Source organism: Lissotriton vulgaris, chromosome 1_1, assembly GCF_964263255.1.
Source record: "Lissotriton vulgaris chromosome 1_1, aLisVul1.2, whole genome shotgun sequence".
Taxonomy (NCBI): domain Eukaryota; kingdom Metazoa; phylum Chordata; class Amphibia; order Caudata; family Salamandridae; genus Lissotriton; species Lissotriton vulgaris.
Window position 1 is genome coordinate 1,482,506,885 of NC_141685.1, and position 27,687 is coordinate 1,482,534,571.

At 42.2% G+C, this 27,687-nt stretch overlaps 1 protein-coding gene across 2 annotated transcripts in view; it reads right to left on the reverse strand.

Annotated features, from left to right (window-relative positions):
• Positions 1-2,729: 2,729 nt before the first annotated feature.
• Positions 2,730-27,687, reverse strand: part of ARMC10 (armadillo repeat containing 10) — a 166,115-nt gene continuing 141,157 nt past the window's right edge. For both annotated transcript variants that reach the window (XM_086967345.1, XM_086967344.1), the window contains 2 exons: positions 8,493-8,564; positions 2,730-3,710 (listed from right to left, as the gene is read on the reverse strand). In XM_086967345.1, coding sequence (XP_086823471.1) covers positions 3,459-3,710; positions 8,493-8,564 — 324 coding nt within the window. In that variant the 3' untranslated portion in view covers positions 2,730-3,458. The remainder of the gene's footprint in view (positions 3,711-8,492; positions 8,565-27,687) is intronic.

The following is a 27,687-nucleotide window of genomic DNA, read 5'->3' on the forward strand; positions in this document are numbered from 1 at the left end:
CTGTAGGCAAAAATCGGCCTGGGGAAGGGACACTCCAGTTCTTCCAATAGGTGCCAATTCTTTAGGACCATTTGTCTGACACGATGTGTGTCAGGCCCAAAAGTTGTGACACAGACCATCTGTTCTAGTTCATTTTTTGTTTTATTCTGCAGTAAGCTTTCTCTTGGTGTATACCGAGCCCTTTTATATGAATGTTTGAGCATCTTTTTGGGGTACCCACGAGTAATCATTTCATCACAGAACTTTTCAGCGTGATGGTCAAAGTCCTCCAGACTTGAACAATTTCTCCGTATGCGGAGTAGTTGTCCGTATGGTAGGTTACTTTTCAAATTGCGCGGGTGGGCACTCCGGTGATGGAGGATGGTGTTTTTGTCCTTTTTTTGCGATAGAGTGAGGATTTAAGGCGCCCCTCTGGACAGGTGATTTGGACGTCCAAGAACGTCATCACAGTTTTGCTCTGTTCAAGGGAAAATTTAATATCCTGGAGTTTATTATTAAGCCAATGGTGGAAGGACATCAACTCGGCGTGGCTCCCCTGCCACAGGAGCCACACGCCGTCGATGTACCGTAGCCACTGCTTAATGTGTTTCTGGAAGGGATTGTTGTTTTCAATGAACATTTGTTCATATTGCGCCATGTACAGAATGGCTACCTCCGGCGCATAAGGACAGCCCATGGCTGTCCCTTTGATTTGCATGTAGAATTGGTCATTGAATCGGAAGTAATTCTTTTTCAATGTCAATTCAGCCAGTTTTACAATGAATTGAGTCGGTACGACCCCATAGACCCCATAGACCCGCTACAAGTTTTGGTGTACACAGATCCCCGAGATCAGGTCTCCGGAGCCACCTTCAGGTATTAAAAGGGCCTAGAGGGGCAGTGGGGGCAGTCACCCGGGTACTGAACACAATGGTGACATGTCGCTCTCTCTTCTGTTTTTAACACACACTTTTAGATCCAGGTTGAATGAGCCCTGATGAGAGTCCGTTAACTTGTCTCATGGTCTCGAAACGCGTCGGCATCATTGGAGGAATGCACAGAGAATACATAATTGTTTTCTTGGTTCCACTGGCTATTTGATTAATTTGTCTGCATTCTTCCATTGTTTTCCTAGAACGTGTCTCCTTCATTGAGTACATATTGTTTTTGGATGAGCAAACGTTCCGATCAATCTAATGAATGTTAAATGATCATTCACTATGAAATGAATGTTGCTAAATGACCATTCACTATGAAATATGTATTACACTAGTTGTGTGTTCCCCCTTGTTTGAAATTGTTTTCGTGAATTTTGTGAAATATATTCTTTTTTTGTCTAGTATTGGTTATATGTTGAGTGTCTTCCTCGGACAACTCGTTTAAGCTTATATGTTGAACTTCTAAAACAACAGGTAAAAATAAATATACCAAACAAATCGGTGATTCATTTCTTGATTTGTTTGCTCGCAGTAAAGAGCACTGAAAATTGGTGGGGGTGGCACTTGTTTTTCTAAAAAAAAAAATAAAGGTTGAAGCATTCGAATCAGGAAGCCAGTCCAAGGGTCGCAAGCGATCACTAAAGTAGTCATACGAGCTAGGGGAGACCTGATGAATAAAAACATTACTACCTCATAGGGCCAGGTTAGTGGGAAGGAAAAGGAAGGCACAACCCTCTTTGACTGCCAGCATTCCTGAATATGTAGAATGTAGCTGAAGTATAATTGCAGTATCTGGTTTCTTAGATGCGGTGCTTAGTGGCTTTCACCATAAAATGATAACACTAGTTACAACGCAGTCTCTTCTTTGGGGTAAATTGGTGAGACGTGCTGTGTGACTGAAGAACGTAGACTGATTGGGTTAGAGTGTGAGACTCGGTGTTGGCAGCAAGCTAAGTGGAAGAGCAGTTGATTGGTTCTTTTACAATTCACCTACAGATTGACAGAATATGGGCGTGAGATGACTAGTGGGCTGTGTTAAATAACCTGTTGTTGTCTGACCAGTAAGAAAGCAGAGCAGGTTTTATTTGCAAACATTTTGGCGTTCCTGCCTAAGTGAGGCACGTGCACGAAAATACCTGGTGTATTGTACTCCCTGTGTACTGTAACTACAGGGGGTTCATTTTGGAAAGAATGTCCTATAGCCATTTTTGTGGGTCGTTTATAGGCATTTTACGGCAATTGCTATTGAGCCCAACTCATTTTATAGGGCTGCTGTCTCACTATACAGCGTGCAATATTGTTATTATACCCAGTTTACTAGATTTTATTCCCTTCCGCCTATGCGTGGCCTGTGACAGATGCACCTTTCTCTGGCTGATGAAGCATCAGGTGTCTTCCAGCACGCAAGCCTCTTTTATTAGGCATATGCAGGTCCCCATAAGGGTGAGGAGAAAGTCCAAGCCCAAGATGGTAGCTCAATTTAGTAAATGTCAATATTGGACAGGAGCAGCACAAAGCTCGCCACCTCCACTGATCGGGCAACGATCATCGGGCAACGAGGACTGTTCTTGTAGTTTCAAGTTTATTTTTTTTATTTAGCAGAGTTACTTAACAATTGCTACAAAATATCTCATCACAAATTAAAAATTAGCTGACATAAAAGCGGTGTTAAATGTTTTTCTGGAGCTAGCGACTATGGAACCCATATCAGATCACTGACTGAACAGTCAGTGGCGTTGAACAAACAACATTCTCAAAATAAGACAATGTGATTTAAAGTTGTTCTGCTTTAAATATGGGGCACAAGCTGAATTCATGATGATGTACGAAGCTTTAATCAACAAAAAATGGTATATGAAAAAAAATTCAACTGCTTCTCTGAATTGTATGCGAGTGTCCTCTTTAATTTTATCCAAAAATAATTTGCTACAAACTTTCATTATTTTCGGCGGGGAGAATGTGTCCTGTATGTCACACACACACACAGTTTAATACATGCCTCTTCCAGTGTCTTCTTTGTAGTGTACATTCATACGTCCGGAATGGCAGGCTTACCCAAAGATACTGCCTACTAAAAGCAGGGCGCAACCAGGAGCATGCAAGATTGCAGACTTTTAAAGGACGACCACGTCCCATTGGGAGCTTTTCTAAAGATACAGTGACTGCTCTGTAGATGAGGAACAAACAGTCTAGAATGCAAAGAAGTGTTGGTCAATATGTTAGTGGAGTCTCACTGAAGTTAAGTTTCGAAACGCCCGTGTGATCTTTCAGATGCGGTGTCTGTTGCAGTCAATACCATTCGAGTGCTTGGCAGAAACTCTGGATCAGGCGGTATGTTATGACGCTCTGTATAGCGCTGCAGGTTTAAAAGTGGCAAGGGAGGCTTGCACAGGTATGATCCAAGCAACAAACCAGGGAGGAGCAACCTCGGCAGGTAAAGCCGTAGTACTGTGCCACACCGAAGCAATGAACTGACTTCTATTCAGACCGCAGTGACGCCAACTTGTTGTGCTTCCTCTTCAGAAGGAAGAAAGAACTTTTTTATGTTTGCTGTTTAGTCATGATTCTTGCTATTTGCTTTTTCACTTCCTCATCCCGATGTTGTAGCAAGGATACAAACAAGCTGTGCCTAGAATCTCCGAACAACAAAGAGAAGAGCGAGTCTTCGTGGTACTGACGGTGAGCAGCTCCACTGTCCATATTTTCATTCAGATTTGCCACAAAGGTGAGCCCCCGTAGGAGGATGTCATCATTTGTGCATGTGTGGAAGAAGGATTCCAACGAGGAAGGTACCTAGAAAAGGAATCAGAAAAAGAAGAGTAAACATTCAAAAACGAACAAGGAACCAGGCTAATGTGGTGCTCTGAGTGGGATGATACAACCCAGCGGCAAGACGAAAACCTTTTCCAAATTACATAATACCAACAAGTATTTATAGTCATGTTTACTGGATTCTGCCTCATCTGCCTGGACTAGGCTTTACATGCCAGAACCAGATTTACAGATCTTCCTTTTTCACATAAACATGCAAAGCCTGCGCATTCTTATCCTGAGAAAATAACTGGCAGCAAGATCAAGCTCTATGGCCATAGATACTAGCAACAATGTTGGGTCATTTGCATTAAAAAAAACTGAAAAACATTTAAATCTAACATTCCAGGAAAAGTCTGGCTTTGTTATAGGGAAAAGGGGGTGGTTTTGGTTTTAAACATCGTAGTTAAATGATTTATTTGATTTGAAAAGACAAAAAGGTTTTTCATCGTGTATGTACAGGCATTATACAGTTTCTTACCTACAGAATCCATGAATATGTTCTATATGTGAGGCCTGCCTGACCCCTGAAGTAGGTCCATAAACTAAAGAAACAAAGGGCTTGCCTTACATACTGCAGACTATTAAAGGAGAACATTTGTAAGCAAAAGGAGTCTGGAACCTCCATACTCGCCTGTGCATGAATGTGTTCAACGTACTTCAAGTACCTTTGGCCCTTTAACGAGGTTACCTTCCTGACAAGGGTCTGCCTAACTCCCTATTATATTCAGATTCTCATCCCCTGGATGAGTAGACTCACTATGGCTGATTTATGGCTGGACAGAATCTATTTTTTTTATTTCCTCCCAGATATTGCCCGCAAACACTGCATCTGACAATGAGCAATTCTTGAGAAACCTTACTGGGGTCAATGCTGCACTACCCAGCATTATCTAGTAATCAGCCAGCGAATTGTCAAATTGGTAGATTAAAGTATTTGAAGTTTACCTCGTCCATAAGGCCAAAACACAGTAGTGTTCATGCACCCTGATGCAAAAGGTAAACGTCCTCTCTGACATTCTGTCTGCCACACCCCAACTAAAGCAAGTTGCTCCATTATTTTTTAGAAGTGCCTGAGGCGATGCCAAACTGTTTATCATTTGTCCTTGATTTGTTGAGCATGAGCTCCAAGACACTATTTAAACTAATTCTACTTGAAAATGTTGCCATAAATAGCACATATGTAAAAGTTTCGTATAATAAACCTTGTCATAAATAATATTGCTGCCCAATGACTTCTAAGTTTAAAAACAAAATGTTGTCCATTTTGTATTAAGAATTTATACCAAGCGATACTTTTTTTGTCCAAGTCTCTTCATTTGTAATAAATAAATGATTTAATGAAACAATTATAATAAATGAAGGGTGATGGAATTCTCTTCCCCAATCTATCTTGTTTCAATCTACAAGATTCCCCACTTGCATGCTGCCCTAAAATTACGTTCAGATCTAGCCTAGGAGACAACTAAAATTGCCCCTTGATGAACTGCACGGTTTTGTGGTTTCCTTCCGGCTTCTCTTTGGCTCCTGTGGAGCGGAGTGGCTTGACCTCCTCCCCTACTATGGACTTTGATAAGGGGCTGGGAAGTTGGCATCCACCATCTCTGAGACCCCCCTGCAAGCTAGTTGCCCCATCCAGCTTCTGTCTGCCACTTCTCATCAACCAGACGCCTGATACTGTTTACTCAGTTTGCTATTAACCCCTCCTCACGTACTCCATCAGGGCCAAGCCATTTCATGTGCATACCTCTTCCTTCACCTTCTGAGCTCGTGTTTTTTCCAAAAATGTTAATAATATTCTACATGCATAATTTATGTTCTGTAACGTTTTTCCAAAATTTATTATTAAAATATTTTTTAAACCACTAGATTACAGTGGTGTAAAATGTCCTACTCAAGAAGAAATTATCCCAAGTGGTTCTGTACCGGATGCCGATGTAATAAAGAATACCCAAAAATCTGCTTTAGGTGCATAAATGCACACCAGCATTTATTGTCACCTTAATTTATCAACGGTCTAACATTATACTTATAAAATCGGTACCCCGCTCCGTCAATCAGAGCTCTACTAATCGAAGTCGAAAATGTAAAAGCGCACCCTGAACTGATGGCCCATGTTCAGTGACGAAGGAATGTGGCTGTTGTAAAAGCCATCTTAATCCTTTTCCTTCTATAGCAGGAGTATATCCTTTGGCACATCATGGAGTATTAATCGGTCTATTGCTGCAGATACTTGTACCATAGTTCTCCATATCATGTTTCAGGTGAGACACCATCAAATTAAGTTACCGCCACAATTCCAACTTGCTATATCGCTTCTCACCTGTTTATCCCATTCCATAACTCAGAAGAACAACACTACAGAAGTCACTGGGCCATATGGCAAAGGTTTCCACACTCTTCCCACCATACCCAATCTTGACCTAAACTGAACCCAACATGTTGCTTGTGTTATCAGCACACAGCTCAACCCAGCCTCCTATCAAGATTGGGCAGAGCAGGATATGCCTCAACGCTTTGGACTACCTTCTCTCAACTCGGATATGCCTCAACGCTTTGGACTACCTTCTCTCAACTCGACAACTATCGGTTGGTCTATCCCTAGAGTAGAAACCTCCTAAAACACAGTGTGATGGAGAATAAATAATGTGCCGGCTCACACTTACCTTTAGAATTTACTTCTACCTTTAAACCATGTTGCACCGGAGTGCACTTGCAAACTGATTTTACAGCACAGGGAATTAATTGGGAGCGTGTACTTCAGAGGGTCCCTCCTCCTAGGAGAATTTGTTATGATACGTAAAGAAAGGCCGAAAAGGGGCGGATACCAGAAAAAGAGCACACCTACTCTTCATTGCAAGTAACTGAAAGCAAGTTTTTCCCTCTCCTTACATATTGTTAATGTTGTTCAATCTCTGGCTTCCTTCGTTCACCCCTGCCCCTCACAGCCTGCTCTGCAGCAATCCCTCAGCACAGGCCTTCATATGTTGCACTGCAGCTCCCTGATCACCACAAGGGATCCCTTAAAACGTCCATGTAATTACAAAAGTACAACCGGAGGCTCCACGTTTCCTACAGTTAGAGCCCATTTGACTTGCCTCGTGTGCTTTAAAATTATATCCTGCAGCATCGCTGCTCTGTAATTGCGCCTCCCACCGCACTTTGGCAACTTATTTTGCAATACAATTAAGCAAACATGTAATTTGTGTGGCTAGTGAAGGCAGTGCAACAGTCCTAAAAGTCCTTACAAGGCGTACACCCGCTGATATATACATCAACACGTTACTTACTAGCAACCAAGTAAGATCATACAAGATAGTCTTAAAGAGATTAAACTGGAGAGTAGATGTGACAGTGCTAAAGAATGTCTGGGAATGAGTTAGAGTATGGAGGACAGAGTGAGAGAAGGAGCGCACACTGAAGGCGCGCACAACAGAAAAGAACTGAGAAATAGAGGGAGAATAGGAGAGAGACAAAAAGAAGACAGGCGGAGCGCTGACATTCAGAGGCAGTCATAGAGTGAGTGGGATCTGTAATGTAGAGTAAACATTAGAAGCTTGCATTCTCTGGCCACACTACCAGTGGTGGAACAGCCCCGAAAGTATCCATGGAACAGTACAGTACATGCAGACTATCGGGTGACATAGTAACTGACAGACAGGTCTCAGTGCAGAGCATCTACAGGTCTTGTATTGTCTGCCAAATTAACTATAAGGCATTTTAGTACCACACAGCCTAATGCACAGGTGTACTGTGGCACCGTATCTCATGGGTAGAGGTTCAGTGGCGGACCTCTAATGCCACCGTCCCTGATGGCCAAGCATGCTGTGGTGCAACACCTTTAATGGAGGCATTCTGTGGCAAAGTAGGGAGAGAGAGAGAGAGAGAGAGAGAGAGAGAGAGAGAGAAATCCATGCCTGCGTAAGTGAAGGACCAACAGTAACGGATTAGCATATGACACAGAAGCTTTGGTTGATATGTTCACATGTTCTTCGGTGAGTGGTGTCATTGCACTCTTTTTAGGGAACAGAACCATCAAAGTTCATATTAGTATTACAGAAATTCTGATTGCCCTACTCTGTAGTCTAGTAATTGATGGACCAGTGCTCTTTGCACACAGTAACTTTCATCTCATAGCAGTAGCAACAGAATACCAATTACCTTGTTCAAGGGCCTGGTAATTTTAATTAACACAATTCACGTAGCACATGGCTTTTGAATAGCATATTCTATGAGATTCTAAAAGTAATGTTCATTATGTACCCCATAAAATGATGGATATTTCTTATGGAACACGAGTGCTTATGGTCAATATTTGTGCTGTGGCATTATTTTTCATGGTCTGCTGTGTATGTGAGCACTATGTCTATCTGGACCTCTACAAGTGAGTAACAGAATGTACCTGACAGAAAATGTATCTACTGCCACGAAGCAGTAATGCGTCTTTATACTTTGGTAAATCTCGTATGACTGGATAACTCACGATTTAATGGAGCTTCTATCAGAACTGTTTCTAAATATCAAAGCTTTTATGGCAATTTAGGGTTCAATATGCAAAACTTAGCCATCACAAGCCTGTGATTCGGAAAATCACAGCCTTTGCAATAGGAAAACATCCTTTGAGCTGGTGGGGGGGGGGGGGGAGGGATCCTACCTCTCGAACTTTACACACGCAACCAAGAAAAGTCTACCACATAGAGAGGAAAAAATATTAGAGAGAACATTGCCTTTAAACAACTTGTATGTAATTGAAGTATACTTTACTTGAGTACTCAGAAGATCAGTTGTGAGCGATGGGTTTGCAGACAAATTCACAAGCACCTTCAAAACATGAATCTGAAAGAGAGAACACAATTTATTCAATATAAAAAGTTTCAAACAGTAAAGAAGGAGAACATATACTTTAGGTACATTTTCTCCAACTCGTGTCATGATTTACCCTATTGTTCGGCACACTTTCTAGTAACTGTTAACAATACCCTTCAAACCTCCATACACAAACCTCAAGTCGTTTTTAAGCCAAATGCCTTAATCGGGGACCTTCTATAACATCAGGCACAATCCTTAACACAGCAGGCATCATCCTCTGATTTGAGGACTGTCAACACCAGTGATGCAACCAAAATCCCTTTTCTTTCAGTAGTTCAACACTGTAGTACCCGTTCAGCAGCCACCGACAAAACTGGATGACTTATCAAATGGATCAATCCTTACCATGACTGTCTCAACAGTAGACAGGAGGTAGCATGCATTGTTTTCTTTTGGACATGAGGTGCCTCATCGAGCCCTTACATCACATATTTTACAGGTTATTGATCTAGAATACGTTCCCCAGAGTATACCATGTATGAAACAAGGGAGAGAAATCAGCAAAGAGATTTTGGTCTCAAACTGGAGCACTATTTGGGCCAGTCATTTCAAATGATCGATGTATGCTGAAATGGCAAATTATGCATTCATGATTTACTAAACCGAGTACTGAACTTGATGTAAACTTTTTCAATATTTACTTCATCTGATTCTGAAATCCCAGCCTAAGTTGGAGGGAACAAGGGCAGGTAAGGAATATGTTGCATATTTTGCGGGGCCTGAAGTGTAGCTGAAACAGGATAGGACTGAAGACTGGAAGCACATTAGAATTGGAGACATCATCAGTCTTTCACGGATCACAATTTGGTTACCTTTTACTCCATTTAAGTAAAAAAAGAAGCGTTTACAACGATTACCTGCACACCAAACACTCCACGGCTCTTATGAAGGAATTTCACCAGAGATTCAAGGCGAAGGCTCTAGTTAAGATATTCATAATGGTTTTCGGTGCAGCAAAGTGAATAATCGCACAACAGATGAAGACTGCTAGACCCCCCCACTATCCACATTTGGTGGAATCAACAGAATTCAAGAGAATCACTCTCTCAATGAAGCACAGGTGTCCAAAATAAAACACGTCATAAAGTCAGAGAAAAGGAAGTTTTAGGAAAGTTATGAAAATATTATTCCAGTATAATATAGGGTGTTTTCAATGGATTCATAGTTAAGATTTAGGTTGTTGCTTTTGACTCGCATGTAGGCATGTTTTCTATATTACACTTTCTGTTTTGCATTGCAGTTATTTTTTTTGTATGAGCTACAGTAAGTTGTGATCCCAGTCGTAATTCTAATGGTTCCCGTGGGCTTTCCTCTATTTCTAGTCCCGAGGACATGATTGATAGGGATTAGACCTATGCCTTGTCAGCTCATCAGTCTATTATTTTGACTAAACTCTCTTATAGAACTAGTTATATGGCCTAAGGGTATGGAAACATTTCACATAGCTTTCATTTTTTGCTGTGACTGAAGACACCCCCAATGGAAGTGCCACGCCTCATCAATTTACTTCCAAGTAACATTTCTTGCTGCATCCAGTACAGAGCTGAGCGGGACATATTCAGCTACATAGAATGGTGCTGTCTACAAAGCTTTGCATGTTTACAGAGGGGGCGGAGTGAGAGACACCAGCAAATGGGGAAGTATATGGGAGAAGTACAAGAAAGGAGTCTAGGCTTGATACACCAAGTATGGCAGCTACGCCTTTCGAAAGTAACAGCTGTGCCAGCCAGCTTCCTGTCCAGCAATGTTTAGACAACCTCTTGTAGACTTTACACTGTACCCTGTGCCATTAGTTTGAAGTTTTATTAAGTAAAAAGAGTTGGCATGCAATGATATATGCGGTTTGAGGATTGTGCAACAGCTGCAATTAGTCATGTTCCAACAGTAAAGCTTTGGTTGCCTTTAGCCACACAGAGAACGTTCTTATTCTAAACACTGATTACAACACCTCTCATTCAGGCAGAGATAAAGGGCGAAGTCTACAAAGCTGTGCATTCTTCAGAAATCTAATTTGTGCTGAATGGAGGTGTTCGTCGGAAAAAATGTGTGTGGGAGCTGTAGCAAGGTATGATTAACCTGGGCATTGCACAGACAGGCAAGGAAATGTGAACACAAAAGAAAGAGTTAAGTAAAGAATGGAAGAAGCAATGCTTGCTGAGGCACGCTTTTAGTTCAGTAAGATTTTATTAAGTTTTAAGACAAAATGAAAAAGAATAAATACAATACAAAAAAGAGGAAGGAATTTACAAGTGTAAGTGATCAAAAATCAACATGAAATGCATTAAGCTGAGGCACGCTTTTAATGGTGAAATGCTGGTCCATGTGTGTGGAAACTAGAGAACTGCATAGTATATTTTGTTATTCACTTTATCATTGTTTTACTTTCAATCAGGACCAAATTCTAAAGGTGACGGGTTCATCAGCTGGAGGCTGGTCTTTGTTGCCTCCAGATATGTGCTTCACCAGAGGAATAATTCAAGACTGTCTACGCCTGGATAACGCTTATCAGATTCCGTGGCTAAAATATGTCGTTTCATCCTTCAAGGAACTTTTTGACCTGGACGTTCATGAAGACCCCATGTGTGCCATTGTCTTACCGAAGCGGGAGGTTAAAGGAGTCTTTTTGAGGCACAATTATAATAAATGTAAAGAACAATTTAGTGATTCTTCAACCCACGCTTTCTAATTTTTAAATAAGGAAGAAGGGATTGGTATTCCTATGTACCTAAAAGTAATCACCAGACAGCCTCATCAATACGTTCTTACAAGGCTGAGATTAGGTATTGTGCATAACCTAGTGGCATTCCCGAGGATGAAAATTTACTCTGCCACCCCCTGTCCCTGTGACGGAATCACTAAACAAAGCACACTGCACTTTATGCTATTATGCCCTGTCTATAAACCTGTGCGTATTCTCTACCTCAAACCACTTTTTAAGAAATACTGTGTCCACAACTGTTAATGCTATGAAATTTCTATTTGCCCTTGCTACTCCGGATATCTGTTTTTTTATCGCAACCTTCATCCTAAAATCAATCTCGGCCAGAAAAAGTATGGTTTTTTAACATTGAGTCAGCCTTAACCTTTTGCTGCTAATCCATGTTTTTACTCATTGAGTCTTGCCATGTACTGTATTCCCCAATTTTGTATTAATCCACATGTCATGTTTTATTCTGTATACTTTTATGATGTTTTTTATGAACAATCGAATAAAGTTTAAGAACAGAACAGTGTTTATTTATGTGGAGCAGTAAAGACGCCTATCTTGTTCCAACTATCAATCTGTTCTGCTATCGTATTTGAAGGATACCACAAAAAATGTATTGGTTGGAGAAGGATTACTCATGGTGTGGAGATGGGAATGGGCTAGTATTATACACCAGCACCCACTAACTCGAAGCAGTGGAAATGGGCATATTCTGCGTTAAATAGACAAAGTTCCTCAATTTAATGGTCCTTTGTGTCTGCTGGAACTATTAGCATAGGAGTGGGGACTCTTTGACAGATGTTACGCTTCAAACTAAAAGTCGAGTTTTACATATTTAAAGGGCTCCATTATTAGCACCTCGATGGGGATCTGACAAAAGTAGTTTGGGAGATATGTGGCACCACTGTGCAGGGTGAACGAACCATTCAGTATCAATCTAGGATTATAACGGTTGATTCTCTGGGTGGGCTGAAGCCTTACTTTGATCCCAAAGTCTGACTAATCCGACTAAGTTTTACTTGCAGAATTAGAAGTATTCTGTATCGGGAACTGGCATTTTACCCTATATTGTTAAGTGTTTGCCATGGTATCCCAACAGAACATCTAGAATTACGCAAATTCCATAACCTTATCATAAGGCTAAAACTTTACCTTCAGTCAACAATTGCTTCCCAAGTAAATAACCTCCAGAAGGTACATGCAAAAAATATTTTAGTTCTACAAACGAAGGCAGTTTACATTCTACCAATAAAGACCATGTTGCACCATGTTAAGAAAGTGTTACACGCCACTGAAAAACGGGAGCGGAAATGGAGTGTATGCTAAACCTCCTAGTCTCCAACTACACACTATAGGGCTAGGTTAATTTGAAAGTGATTCTTTTACGAATAAAGATAAGAACAATAACCAAGATAATTCATTAAAGGCTGCACTGCCAGAATTTGTGCGGCTAATATTGTGGCATCAATATTGAGCTGTGATTTTTGTCACTAATGCTAACCCTAAACTTAGTCATGTCTCTGGTGTAACTGTAGTAGGATTCCTCATCTAAGCTATAAGAAGAGAAACCAAGCACAATGCAGAGTTTACTTAGAAAGTGTAGGCTAAGTGCAGGCACCTTTCACGTAACATACCCCAACAAGAAACAAGCATTGGCATAGCCAATAGGTCTCGCCTTTGGGACCTTATAAGTTTAGCCATGCATCATATTATCCTCTATTAGCATGCCCACACAGTCAACATGTTGGCAATATTTCAGGGGAGAAGCCAAAGGTTGAGTGGGGAGAAGATGTAATTAAGGGCATGGCTTAAATATACACAGGCTACAAATCTGTACTTGGCATAGTGTGCCGCCCAACTAGTATTTTGCTGCTTCTGTCGTTGCATACAGATATATAATACTGATACAACACGTAACATTACACGTACAACAAGCTAGGGCTATTGGCTTTGCCAATGGTGGTTGTTTCGGCTGCTTTGGGTTCCCAGTCTGGCCCTGCCTATTGCACACAGAAGGAGCTGTTGGTTCTTAAGAAGCTGCGAGTGCCCATAGAATGGGAATGAGAGGCCTCAGCAGGTAGAATGTGGCAGCCACATCGCTTATGTAGACCCAGTAGTGGAAAGAATGGGAAGGCCCCCCCCCTCTCTGAGACAGCCTGGGAGGTGGAGTGTGACTGAACCCTAAGAGATCCTAAGTGTGCACAGAGTACGAATGTCACACGGCTGGCCGAGCAGGAACACAGCTATCTATGGTGCAGTGGCACCAGAGACCAAAGGTTTTGATGAGGTCAAAGGCTTGTTTTTTTTTTAACACAGTGCTTGTCTCATTCTAGCTCTGTGTGTACTCTTTTGAGTGGGTGGATTGTGTAGGGAGTAGAGGAAAAGCGAGAAATATAGTAGAGGGAGGAATTGAATAAAAGAAAAGGCGGGGCTGAAAAGAAGCGGAAGAGAGCATAAAATAGGAGAACAGGGGAAAGGGAAGACCAGGAGCCGTTCACAAGCTGCCCCACATCAGAAGTCGAGATCCAGGGGGTCGGTGTCCGGCGATAGCACCAACAAGCCTTGGCAGCAGCAACAAACGTGGAAAATGAAGGTGTAGTGTCGGGACCAGCAAGGTCCAAGGGACTCACCAAGTGCAGGAATGTCAGAGTGGGCCCAAGCAAACAGGGGAGCCCACTGCAGTTAAAGAAGACCCTCAAGAGAACCCACAGGCTGAAGGCACAGGAGTCACAAGAGGACCTCGAGCATCTCACCAAAGATGCAGGCCCACAGTGCAGAGGATGCGGTGAGGATGACTATCTTTGCAGAAAGAGATGCAGGAGCTTCTTAGAGTCTGAAGATCTCTGGATAAGAGAGTAAACAAGCCTTGGCAACGGCAACTCAAACGCAGTGTACAGGGGTGCTGTTCAGCGGGTTCGATGAGGGATTCTGGCCTCAAACTTGCTGAGAAAACAGTGCAGGCCTCAAGGGAGTTGCAGAACAATGACCTGTGTTGCTGGGCCTTTCGAAGTCCGGAGGACGTCGGGAGCAGCAGACCGGTCAGCTTAGTTGCAGTGCCTGCAGATGCAGGGGAGTAACAAATGTATGACGTTACTTAGCATGCTATTACTTAGCATGCCTTTACTAAGAAGTTTTTAGTTCGCAAATGCCTTTACTTAGCAGTATTTTATTACGCATACCATTACTTCGCAAAATATTTAAAAGCATTAAATTGGCATTACTTAGCAGTACATTACTTCGCAGGATTTTACTACGCATAAAGATTCTTTTTTAAAAAAAATTCCCTACACACCAACATACCCTCCACGACCCCTCCACTTCCAAAACCCTAAAACACTACCCATACACTACATCACTACCCTGAACACTAAAACACTTCCCCTACACTACAACACTACCCTAAACCCTAAAACACTTCCCCTACACTACACATACACTACAACTCTACCCTAAACCCTAAAACACTACCCTTACACTACACACACTACGCTACCCTAAAACACTACCCCCTACACATACACTACAACATTACCTTAAAACACTACCCTACACATACACTACAACACTACCCTAAAACACTACCCTACACTACAACACTACCCTAAACCCTACCCCCTACACTACACATACACTACAACACTACCCTAAACCCTAAAACACTACCCTACACATACACTACAACTCTACCCTAAACCCTAAAACACTACCCCCTACAGTACACATACACTACAACACTACCCTAAACCCTAAAAAACTACCCTACACTACACATACACTACAACATTACCCTAAACCCTAAAACACTACCCCCTACACTACACATACACTACAACACTACCCTAAACCCTAAAACACTACCCTACACATACACTACAACTCTACCCTAAACCCTAAAACACTACCCCCTACAGTACACATACACTACAACACTACCCTAAACCCTAAAAAACTACCCTACACTACACTACACATACACTACAACATTACCCTAAACCCTAAAACACTACCCCCTACACTACACATACACTACAACACTACCATAAACCCTAAAACACTACCCTACACATACACTACAACACTACCCTAAACCCTAAAACACTAACCCCTACACTACCCTAAACCCTAAAACACTACCCCCTACACATACACTACCTTAAAACATTACCCTACACTACACATACACTACAACACTACCCTAAACCCTAAAACACTACCCCCTACACATACACTACAACACTACCTTAAAACACTACCCTACACATACACTATAACACTATCCTAAAACACTACCCTACACTACACATATACTACAACACTACCCTAAAACACTACCCCTACACTACACATAGACTACAACACTACCCTAAAACACTACCCTCCACTACACATACACTACAACACTACCCTAAAACACTACCCCACAACACTACCCTAAAACACTAACCCCTACACTACACTAAAACACTACCCTAAACACTAAAACACTACACCCTACACATACACTACTACACTACCCTAAAACACTACCCTGAACCCTAAAACACTAACCCCTACACTACACATACACTACCCTAACTACCCTGCCCCACTTACCTCTCTCTGCCCGTGGTCCCTCTCTTCACCTTCAACCATGGATCCACTCTTCTCCTGCGAAGTAACGGCATATGCGAAGTAACGGCATACGCGAAGTAACGGCATATGCTAAGTAACGGCATATGCGAAGTAAAGGCATATGCGAAGTAAAGGCATATGCGAAGTAAAGGCATGCGAAGTAAAGGCATGCTAAGTAAAAGCATGCAAACTAAAAGACAATGCTAAGTAAAAGATGCAAAGTAAAAGGTGCAAAGTAAAGGTTGTTTACCGGAGTGTCTCCTTCACCCCAAGGGAGATTCCTTCTGGTGTCTTTGATGCCCACAGGCCTGGAGAAGAACCTGGATGAAGCACAGGCACAGACAATGCAGAAGACTGGCAGGACGAAGAGACCAGGAGCAGCGGGAGTCTTCCTTGATGCAGTCTCGGTTACCAAAGCGAAGTCCAAAGTGCCCAGGCAGGAGAAGTAGTTTCAGATCTGAATCTTGTCCCACGACAAATCTGAAGAGCCACCCAAAGGTAAGCCCTTAAGCACCCGGGATGATTCAGGGATCCCTCCCAGAGGAGGGGCTGGACAGAGGGGAGGATACTCCCATGTCCCGTTTCGCGCCAGAGCGGGAGCTAACGGCTCCCTGAACTGGTTCCAACTGGAGCATAAAAGGAACGCACCAAATGTGCCCTTCAAAGCAGTGTGGTGGTGCTTGCAGGCACCCCCACCACAGCCCAATACACCAAGTCCTGTCTGGGACCTGGTATCACCTCCCTGTGACAGGAAACCTATTGTTATACCTTTACCCTGCTCGAGCTCAGCTCAGCAGCATGAGGGCAGAATTGTGTCTGTGGTCGGCGTCAGCACTAGCTCACTGTTAGACCCTGAAAGGCTGGTGCTGGGAATACAGGGGGGCTCCCAAGAGGAGCCCCCAGTACATGGGATCCTGCATCCAACACTGTATCGGTGCTGGGGTAGGATTCCAACATGTTTGAAACCAAACATGACCAGTTTCGGTGCAGCCAACATATAGTTAAACATCTCGTAATTCATTTGTGTCCACTATTTGTATTAAATGGCTGACCGCACTTACAAAGCCTGGAGAATTGACTCCGGGGTTTGTAGGTGGTTTATAACCTAGCCCACTAACTTAAGGATTGAAAGGCCTGCCTTAGTGGTGAAGTGACGTCGGATATAAGGAAACCTTTATCTGTTGTAAGTGGTGCTAGCACCAACTCTGACAGGCTGCAAAGGCAGACCTGCAGTCACAGTTTGCGTGGTCTCTCATGGGTGGCATAATGCATGCTGCAGCCCATGGGAGACACCTGATGTACCTATGGCCTGGGTACCTTAGTACCATATACTAGGGACTTAGAAGGGTACACCAGTAGCCAATTAGGAAGGTACCAAAGTACTTACCATGTCAAATTTACGGAGAGAGCACAGAGACTGGGGTCATGATTAGCAGGAACCCAGTCAGACTAGTCAGAAAACAGTAGAACACCAGCAAAAAGTAGAGGTAACCATGAAATCAAATCCTACTTTCCTACAGCATCCCTCAAAAGGGCTAAACAAGACCCTCCAACTTCTGAGTTATGGGTAAACCCAAACAAACCCTAGACAGCAACGAGAAAACTGACTTAATTCTTCACAATCTCTCTTCCCTCCAAGAACTTGCTCAAAGCACCAAAGCAAACCCTGACCTCTTACATACTGAATTATCTGCCATATGTAATGACTTCAAAACTTTACATATACACACCGGTGAAGCAGAATCAATAATTAGTGTGCTGGAAGATGAGAACTGGAAAGATTTTTTTTAAAAACCTCACAAGCAACAACTAAACGTATCAGCACCCTCCCCAGGATCATCCCTGACCTCGAAAATAACCCTGGGCGGGGAACTCTGCTCTGCTCGCAGCGATCGTCAACATAAAGTTGGCGAGCTTGAGCGTGGAAAATCAACATCCCGGCGAGATTTCTCAACGTGGGTGGGTCAGGTTTCTTATTGCGAGTGTTACGAATGCTCTCGACAGCTCGTGTTGAGAAACTGCCCGTTTGCATTGAGAAAGCTGCAGCTCAAGTAAAGATCTACTTGAGTGGCGGAAAAGGAAAGCAGGGACTGCTTGCGCTGTGCATGGTGCTGTTTGCAATGAATGCACAGTGCGGACAAGCATCCGTCACTGTGAAATCAATGCGAACGTCATTTTTCTATAATACTGCTCCGCTTGCGGAGCTCCACGTAGTGCGGGGTGTTTTTTTTGCACTTCGCAGAGTTCCGCGTAGTGCAACTCCGTGAAGTCTGCTTAGGGATACTCGAAATCAAAAATAGAAGAGTAAATCTAAGAATTTTTAGGTTAATGGAATGCAAAGAAAACCAAGCTCCATTTTGCATCTTGGTCCTTGAACACTGGATTAAAAAAAACTCTTGGCATCACATTGAGAGACCATCCGAAATTGAAAGAGCTCACATGGGGCCATCTAGACGTACTCCAGGCGCAAAAACCCAATGCTCACTTATCTTCAGATCACTCAGGTTGCAGCACTCTGAGTCCATCCTCCTTCACATGAGAAATCAAAATGTTCATATGGAATGACAGCAAGATTGGAATAGCTCAAGATTATGCCAAAGAGACAGTCTTCAGGAGAAAAGGCTTCTTAGCCCGGCAGAACTCTCTCACCACCTTAAACATCAGCTCAACGTTCATTGGGCCGGATAGATTCATCAATGGGGTACGTTTATCTTTGACGACCCCGCCCAACTTGAGGCATACATCCAGAATCAGCAACAAGATGACGTGACTTTTTTTTACATCATTTTCAGCCCAATCCCGAACCACTCCTTGACAACTCTGACTCCTCCTGATCACTGTCAGTTAAGACTCAAGCTTTATACTTAAAATTCATGCTTAAGCTGTATTCTCTGCTACTCCTTCTTGACATAAGCTGGCTTGCTATTGTCGCTCTCGTAAATGTTGAATGGTCTGTGTAAATGATGAATCTGTGCCTCGTGTGCCTATATTGCAACCGTTTTCAACGTTATGCTCAGGATGTCTATACTACGAATGTGTTACTATCCTGCTTGTTAATTACACTAGGATGCACTTATGTGCTCCAGCCCCGTCCTGCGGCCCCTTTTTACATGCAGAGATTCCGGGATGAGGACATTTTAAGCAAAACCACAGCCACCCTCTGATCAATAACGCTCATGCTTCTGACACATAAGCATTTACGCCCATAATGGGGAATCCTCATGTATCAATACACACACTATACTATACTACACACCACACCATAGCTTCAACCCACAAACGCACAAACTCATACTTTTGTGACCTTAAGAAAAGTTGAGCCTGCCAACCACCCCACCTCAACTGAAGCATAACTCCCTCCTGACTCACTATCAACCCCGGGCATAATGAACAAGACACCCTCAATAGACCGTACGATGCGATAACATTACCTCTCACTGTATCATTTGCCTTTTAGCACGCAGAGCCCTGAAAACAGACAATACTTATATCTCCTCTGATCATGATAGCCTACACAGATCTAGGCACACCCAACCGTACATGGTTGGTTGGGAAGCACAACCTACCGAACATGACGTGGGTGCATGATATACGACAAAAGGGGAAGGGTACAATGGAAACGGATATCCATCAGCCAATCACGCCATCCTCAAACCTTACCATTTGCATCACTAACATTACAACCATAGTGTTTAATCAGACTGTTATTTGATTACGGCATGTTTGATTTGTGCATGTTTCTCTACAGACTCCATAATTGATGGTTTACTGATTTAATGTGCATGCTTTTCTGATTTACTATGCAAGCTTCTTTTAAGCACTGTATTTTTCATACTGAGATACTTAACAATTCAATCGCTAAGTGCTCTTCATCATGTTTTACTACTCGCTCGTTTGGCTATCTCTTTCATGCCATTACGCTACATCCCCACCAGGTCTTTAAATCTTAGCAAGCACTACAGTCAAGCTTATCTTTGCATATGCCAGCCCCTCAATACCAAACAACCCACTAGACTGTCCTACTTATCTTATAAATAATACTTAATAATACTTTCTCCTTTGGATGTAATATCTCTCCCCCCTATCTGCAGACTATCCCGAGTAGAGCTCCACAATCAGTGGTCTTATGGATTTTCAGTTCCTTTTCTTCTACTCTTTTATCTCGCTTACCACTCCCATCCCACTAGTAGAGAAGAAATCTGCTCCTCCATTGTCAACTTTTTCCACGAGAACATATCCCCAGGCATTTCTCCCAAAACATTATGGGAAGCAATGACTGCCACTCTTAGGGGGAAAATGATCAGCATCATGACCAATAATATTAAAACCCTTAACAAATCCATAAAGGAATTTGAATCTAAAGTCCAACAACTTGAGCGCTTCCTCATTTCAAAACACTCCAGGGATACACTCAAACTCAGGATTCTAAAATATCAATATAATAAATTAATAAGTGGGAAAGATCATATATGATTAAATACTTACAACACAAAAAAACTATGCAAATTCAATAAAGGTAGGAAATTGCTTGCTAACTACCTAAAAGTGAAAAGCTAAAGCTCCTCAATCGCCGCTATCAAAAGCAAGTCAGGTAAATCTGAAATCGAACCCCAAAACAATAGCTTGCTGATTCGCTCAATACTATAAAGAACTCTACAACCCTGACTGAATGCTTAACATCACAGATAGCGAAAACTACCTTTGGAACATAAACCTCCCCTCTCTAAAGGAATCAGACCAAATCTCCCTTAACAGACTGATTGAAGGAGAGGAAATAGCGCAATCAAAACACTTAAAATTAAAAACGCTCCTGGTACAGATGTCTTCGTATGCCGCTTCTACAAAAGTTTCCAACCCCTTCTCACCCCTCTGTGATTTCTTTGCCTCTAACGGCAAAACCAGCCCAAACTTCACCGAAGCGATAATTACTGTCATTCACAAATACAGTAAAGACCCACTAGAGACAAAAAATGATAGACCAATCTCACTACTCATCGTAGATTGCAAAATATATGCTAAGAGCTTAGCCAACAGACTGAAAAAACTTCTCCCATTCATAATTCACCTCTCACAAACAGGCTTAACCAAAGGGAGATTAGCCTGCAATAACATCAGACTAGTTGCCCATGAGCTAGACAAAGCGCTCCTCCTTAACCCCTTCCGTGCAAGTGGAATTTCCGTCCTGTGCGGGTGTTTCGATGACTGGGCGGGGATTCGAACGGCCAGGGGTCATCCTGCGCAAACGCCCACCGTGACGAGTAACGGCTCCCGGCCGTCACGAGTATGAAGAGGTTAACTCACCAGCAATGGCCATGGCCTTAGGTGCCGAAAAGGCCTTTGACAAGGTCTCCTGGCCCTTTTTAAGATCAACAATGGCAAATTTAACCTCAGATCCTCCTTCGAACAGATGGTATTTGTATTATATGATAATCCCTCGCCACAGTTAGGGTAAATGGCTCCCTTTCTGAAAAATTCAAACTTTCCCAAGGTACAAGACAAGTCTGTCATCTCTCACCACTTCTTTTCATCCTAGAACCCCATCTCTCAGAGATACGCCATAAATAATCCCAACATCAAAGTGATCCCATTTGGTGTGACAGCACACAAAGTAGCAGCTTTTGGGGACGACATCCTCATATTCTAGCTGAATGCGGACTCAGCTATTCCTGAAATCCTCAGCCTAATCAAGGCCTACTCTAATGCATCTGGCTACACGCTAAACAAAGATAAAACTAAGGTCTTCCCCCTCAACCCTATCTGAACCTCCAAGATTATCGGGAACTTCAACCTTAAATGGCAAAAATCTCTACTTCCAATACCTAGACCTCCATCTAGGTAAAAACATTGTCCAATTCCTGTTCTCACATTGAAAACACCTTGTTGAAAAAGATCCAGGACCTTATCGAAACATGGTCACCCAAACACATGACGTGGTGGGGCAGACTAGAATGCACCAAAATGTTAATTGTTCCGTAGGTGAACTTTGTAATCCACTTAAATTCTCAGACTCCTTAATAAATCTACCACCCAATTCAAGTTCAAGTTCAATGTTTTATTGTTTCAGTTCATTAAAACCATAACAATATCAATTCTAAAAATACAGCAAAGGACAGTAAAAAGCAATAGAAAAAAACGTTTTGTGTGTGAATTCCTTATGATTTAAAATATTTTCTCAACAGTTACTAACACTCAAATATTTATAAATGTCTTGTAAACAATTAATTCTTTACTTAATAATGTCAAGTTGTTTATAAAATACATAATTAACAGATAATAGTTCGGGAGGGTTAGTTGGCCGATAGTCCACTATCCTAAAGGGAATACTTTTCAGGTGTTCTTGTCATGCCTTCCAATGTTATCAATGTACAATATTATTCTCTATGGCCAATCAGTCTTATTCAACATTAACAGACAATGGCTCAAGATTCAATTTTTTTTGTTTTAATACTTGCTGGTGTACGGTAAGTAACTTTATTAATTGACAGTTCAGTAAGGTGTCGGTTTAGTCCAAGCCCGCTATGACTGTAGATCCGCACTTCCTAATTCTTCTGGTGTTCTTAGCGTTTTTTAATAAAGTAAATTGTGCATTTAACAGTTTAGGACATATGCAGACTAGATGAATAAAACCCTCTTTACTGCGACCACAGAATCTGCATTCTTCCGGCCCTTTGTGGACCCATAATGGCTGGTCCGCAATAGATGGCAGTTTGCCCAAACGTAGTGCCATTAGTTGTGTGTTTTGATAAGCTGAGAATGTGATGTCTAGATATGGCGCTGGGGTCAGTGTTTTGTAATTGGCGATTACCATCTAGGCGTGTTTCCTCTCACTGAAGTGGTTTTTGTCTACTACCCAAGAATGAAATGTTGCTGATTTATTTATAGCATGTTTGAATGAGGAGTATGACAGGCTGGTTTTCCAAAGCTCACCTGTGCAGGTTGCTAATAAAGCTTTTTTTATGTATTGATTGTAAGGAGATTTGTCATCCTTCTCTAGTTCCTCCCACAGAGCCTTGTTCAGTTCCGACTCTGCTGCATTTTACTTCAGTCTATACCATTGCTTGATGGTTGTGTGCATTCTCCCCAGCGTTTCGTTGATTACCCCAAATTCTTATCTTACCTGCGCTGGGAACGCTGACTGGTGGATTTGAAAGACCCTTTTGTATGTTGAGACTTGTAATTTATTTAACGGGTCAGCGTCTTTCCCATACAGTGCCATACTGCCGTAGGACAACGTCGGTAACAGTTTAGCTGATATTACCGCTAATAGGGGTTTGAATGATGGCCCTTTCAGTTTTTTTGCTAAGTACCCTCAAGCAAATGATAGAGCGTTTGTCCTCTGAACCATGTGCGCTTTTTTTACCTGATGATTGTGCCTGCTGTCGATATAAAACCCCAGGTATTTGTAATTGGACACTGCCTCTAGCTTTTTGCCCTCTAATTGGAAAGGCTGTTTAGCCGTCCTGTGTCTGCTGATCAACATTGTTTTACTTTTGGCTGTACTTATCACTAACTTATTGTCAGCTATGTATTCCAGCATTCCTGTGAGTGACCTGCATAGGCCGATCTTAGTTAAGCTCATCAGGTCCGCGTATGATAGGTGAAATAGAGATAGAGTGCCCAGAATGGTTGGATCGGAGTCGATCATGTTGAGCTTTTGTGCTAGGTCTGCCGTAAAGAGGTTAAAAATAAGTGAGGCCAGAACACACCTTTGTTTTCAGCCTCTTGGTGGTTATGACCTTCCTTGATATTCTTGAGCCGTCTCCCAGCTTTACTCTCATCCATGTAGTGGAGTAAAGACGCAGCATTCCCCTAAGTATACTTTCTGGGATGTTCCACGCACGCAGTTTTTCCCATAGTATGTGGCGGTCTACCGTATCAAAAGCCGTCTTTAAGTCTACAAAACAGAGGTACCGTTTTTTTTTCTCCGTATGTATTTGTCGGTAGTCAGCGAGAGCAATAGGATGTTTGTAATCATCCCGTCCCCTTTCTGACTCTTGTTTGATTTAGTGGTGTCAGTTTTGATTTGTCAGACAAGGCAATCAGTTCTTCCAATCACAGTATAGTATTTAGGCATAGGTAATCAAGGCATAGTATTTAGCGTCTATTTCCAGAAGCACTATTAACCTGTAATTAGAGGGGCACGTTCTGTTACCTCCTTTGAAGATTGGTGTAATTACTGATACCTGCCAGTTTGGCGGAATTTGCCTTTCGTTTTCCATTTCTTCAAATAGTTTTTTTAATCTCCAGCTCCAAAAATCCAGAGCCGACTTGAAGATTATTGGTGGGATGCTATTAGGTCCTGGGGCCCATTTCCACAACCCTTCAGGATTACTCTTTTTATATCTTCTAATCTGTAATCTGCGTTTCTAGGTTTAGTTCATAGACTGCTGGCACTCATTACGGCGCCAATGCTTTGTACTTCTTCTGCGCTTGGTGCTTTGATCTGAGGACAGGGTAGTCTGCTGTTTGGATTTTGTGTAACGGTCCTGTCATTGCTCCCTTGTTCCCCTTGCTCCTTGCTGTTTGCGTGCTCCTTCTCTATACCAACTAGATGATTCAAAAGTTTGGTATCTGTAAATCTTTTTGTTAGTAGCATGACCCAATCATTTTCTTGTACACTTGAGGTAATAGAGTTTGCAGGCCAATTTCAGACTGTTTATTATTTCCCAAAATGTACTTGTATTCATTTTCATCGCAGTGTATAGTAGTTTAGCCCAGAAGTTGTCCTCGCATGTTCTTTTGTGTTCCCACAGTTTTTTTGTATTCTTCCTTGAGATTCCGTATTGAGTCCCAGTCTGAGTGGGTCGGCTCAGTTCCTTTCAATTTCCTTACATTTTCCTTAATTCTTGCTTCAATTTAACAACTTCAGTTGGTAATGACGTAGTGTTTTTAGAAATTGGGGCCCGTTTTGATTTGCCAGACATGATTATTTTTGATTTGTCAGTGAAGCTTACCCACTCCTGTATTTTATTCAAGTCACTGGTTACACTTTCCATTTTGAACCTCTGTAATTTAGCTTGAAGTTTGTCAATGTTCCCTGTTGTCCATTTCAGCCGTTTCAAGTCAATTGAAAATGTGCTTTCTACAATTGTTGCACTAATTTGGTGCTTATGAGGCTTTAGACTAAAGTGGATATGTTGGAACGAGTGGTCGCTTTTGGGGGTGAATTCGATAGAAAACCGGGTGAGAAAGGGCATTAATGGTAATGATATTACTGTATAGTCAAGCCTTGATTGCTTTATCCCTCCGAAGTAGGTATGCATTGGCGGGTAGTCCTCTGGTGTTCTACCGTTTATTATTCTCAAACCCAGAAATTCAAAGATTTTCACCAGTTGTCCTACTAGGTCGAGACGAACAGACTTGAGATGATATTGAGGTTGTACATCCCAGAACTTATTGGCTGCTGCTAAATTCTCATCCTCTTCTGGTGTGTAGATTAAATTTGAATTGAAGTCTTCTGCAATAATGATTTTCCAGAAGGGATTGATGGTACGTATATCGTTGATTGTGGTTGTTAGCAGATCAATGTGAGCTTTCTTCTCTTTAGCAGATGGATGCACGTAGGTGTTGACTGATAGTACAGGTTTCTCTTTAGCTGGTAGAAACAGTTTTATTAGTTGCACGTTTGGTTCATAGGGAGCTATTTGTTCCGATTTAATATTATTTACAGTCGAAAAATAAACCGCAAGTCCACCTTTTGAGGGCTGCTTTGTGGGCTAGCGTTTAGGTGTTTCCATACTATGGATTACGTGCGCTCCCTGGTATTTGCTACTTTTTTCCCGCTATGACAGGGCTCTGCTGTACTGCTGTCAATTTTATCTCTTTGTTTATTAAGGTCTTGTTCCTCCTTTGCTAGCATTGCTGGGGAATCACTCCTTTTCCCCCTCAATAGAAATGTCCGTAGTTCCGTCTGAAGACCTTGCTGCATTTAGCGTGTCATCTGTATCTCTAGTTTCCCCGAATATTGGAAACATCTTGATCCTTGCTCCATGTTGTCTGTTAGATATTTGTTTCTTGCTTTCCTTTCACGTTTTTTTTCTTTTCTTGTTAGTTTGGTTGATTTAGTTAGGATGCACGGTTTTAGTACAGGCGCGCAACTCTTTTCTCAGCTAATATATTTTGTGCATTGTGGTCTTCTATCTTGTCCTCCTGTTTAGAGGGGGCTGATTGTGTTTTACTTTCAGCTCCTTTGCACTTAGTACTTGACATATTTTGCTGTCTGAGGGCTATTATTTGTTCTAGGAGGGTTGGAAGGAGGCTCAGCTTGTCTATGATGGAGCCACAGGCGAACGGACGTTGCTCTAGCGTGTCTTTTGATTGAGCTGCTATTAATAATTTGTTACTTTTATCCAATTTGGTGTCTATCCCTGTTATGCGCAGTGCTATGATTTTCATTAGCTCTATTTGGATGTCAAGTTTATCAGATTGCAAACTAAGTGCCTTTACAGATGATTGAAGGGTATCGATTACGGACTTAAGGAGCTCTGGGGGGTTTATTGTGTCCCTCTGTGCTTTCTCTTTGTGTGCTTAAAGCCTGTATGTTGTGCTGCATTTGACACATGATTGCTGATTGCTATTTGTCTGGTGTCCTGGGTGGGTGTCATTGCTATTTTATTTCCCAGGTCAAGTTGTTCCCCTTTGTTTTGTACTGGGGCTATATTGTCCTCTAGTCCCTTTATTTCGGTTAAGTCTTGCGATGACTCCTCATAAAGTGTTAGGCTTAGGAGCTTTAACCCTGGATTTTCTAGACCTTCCAGGTCGTTTGCTTCAGCTAAGTTTATCCTGTGGATCAGAGCTTCCGTTCTGAGAGCCTGTTTAGACTCATATGTCCTTACAGGTGTAATAGAGATTATAGATTTTATGGTAGGGCAAGATGCAGCGTTTTGGCTGACGCTTAAATCTGGAAGGCTGGCACTTGCAGTCCGCGTCCTTCTTTCCTCACTCGGCTCTCTTCCTTTGCCAGGTGTAAACTCGTCTATTGCCTTGGGGTTACACCCAGGAGTACTATTTTTCTCCCGACCCTCTTTGGATAGCCTAAGATTGTGATTGTCTGGCGTTGATGTTTCCCCTCTGGCCTCCCCTGCCTTAGTAGTTTCTTTTTTTATTCTACTACCTTCCTTTTCCTTGTTTGTCTGCCACATATTTTTACTTACGTTTTGGCTTAAGTCTTGGCTGCTTGGATCCATTAGGTCCAATATGGAAGCTATTGATCCCGGGGATGTCTGATCCACTGGGGTGAATTCTAATCCAGTGTTATGTGCCACCCTTTGAGGAGTTAGTGGTGCCGGAAGGCTTAGCAGGTCTCTAGGTGTTGAGAGAATTGCGGCCCAAGGGTTTTTAAGGAAGAAGAAGGCTTTGTTTTTTTTTTGCCATTGTACATCTAGATTCTTGCCTCTTAAACAAGGTTAGGATAGGAGAAATTAGTGGACTCTGTAAGTTTGTACCTGCTCCTTTCATGGCCTGTTAAGCCTTTTGGCTTTTTTGCCTTGGATTGGTACCTAATGTTTTCTGGGTCTTTTGAGTTTTTTGAGGCTGCTTCGGGATACGCCTGACTTTGCCCAATCTCATCTTCCCTGGCTGCCAATCCAGTTTTCTAATTTAAATTTAGTTGCAGTTTGCTTGCAATTTGATTGTAGGTTATCGGCTAAGAGTTGAGGACTGAAGGCTGTGAGCGGGTTTCACTTGGATTGTCCTTCACAAGGCTCTCGAGGCTCTTCTGCCACCACATCGGTTTTGCAGTTTTGCAGTGCGTAGGTTACAGCCTCGGCCGGC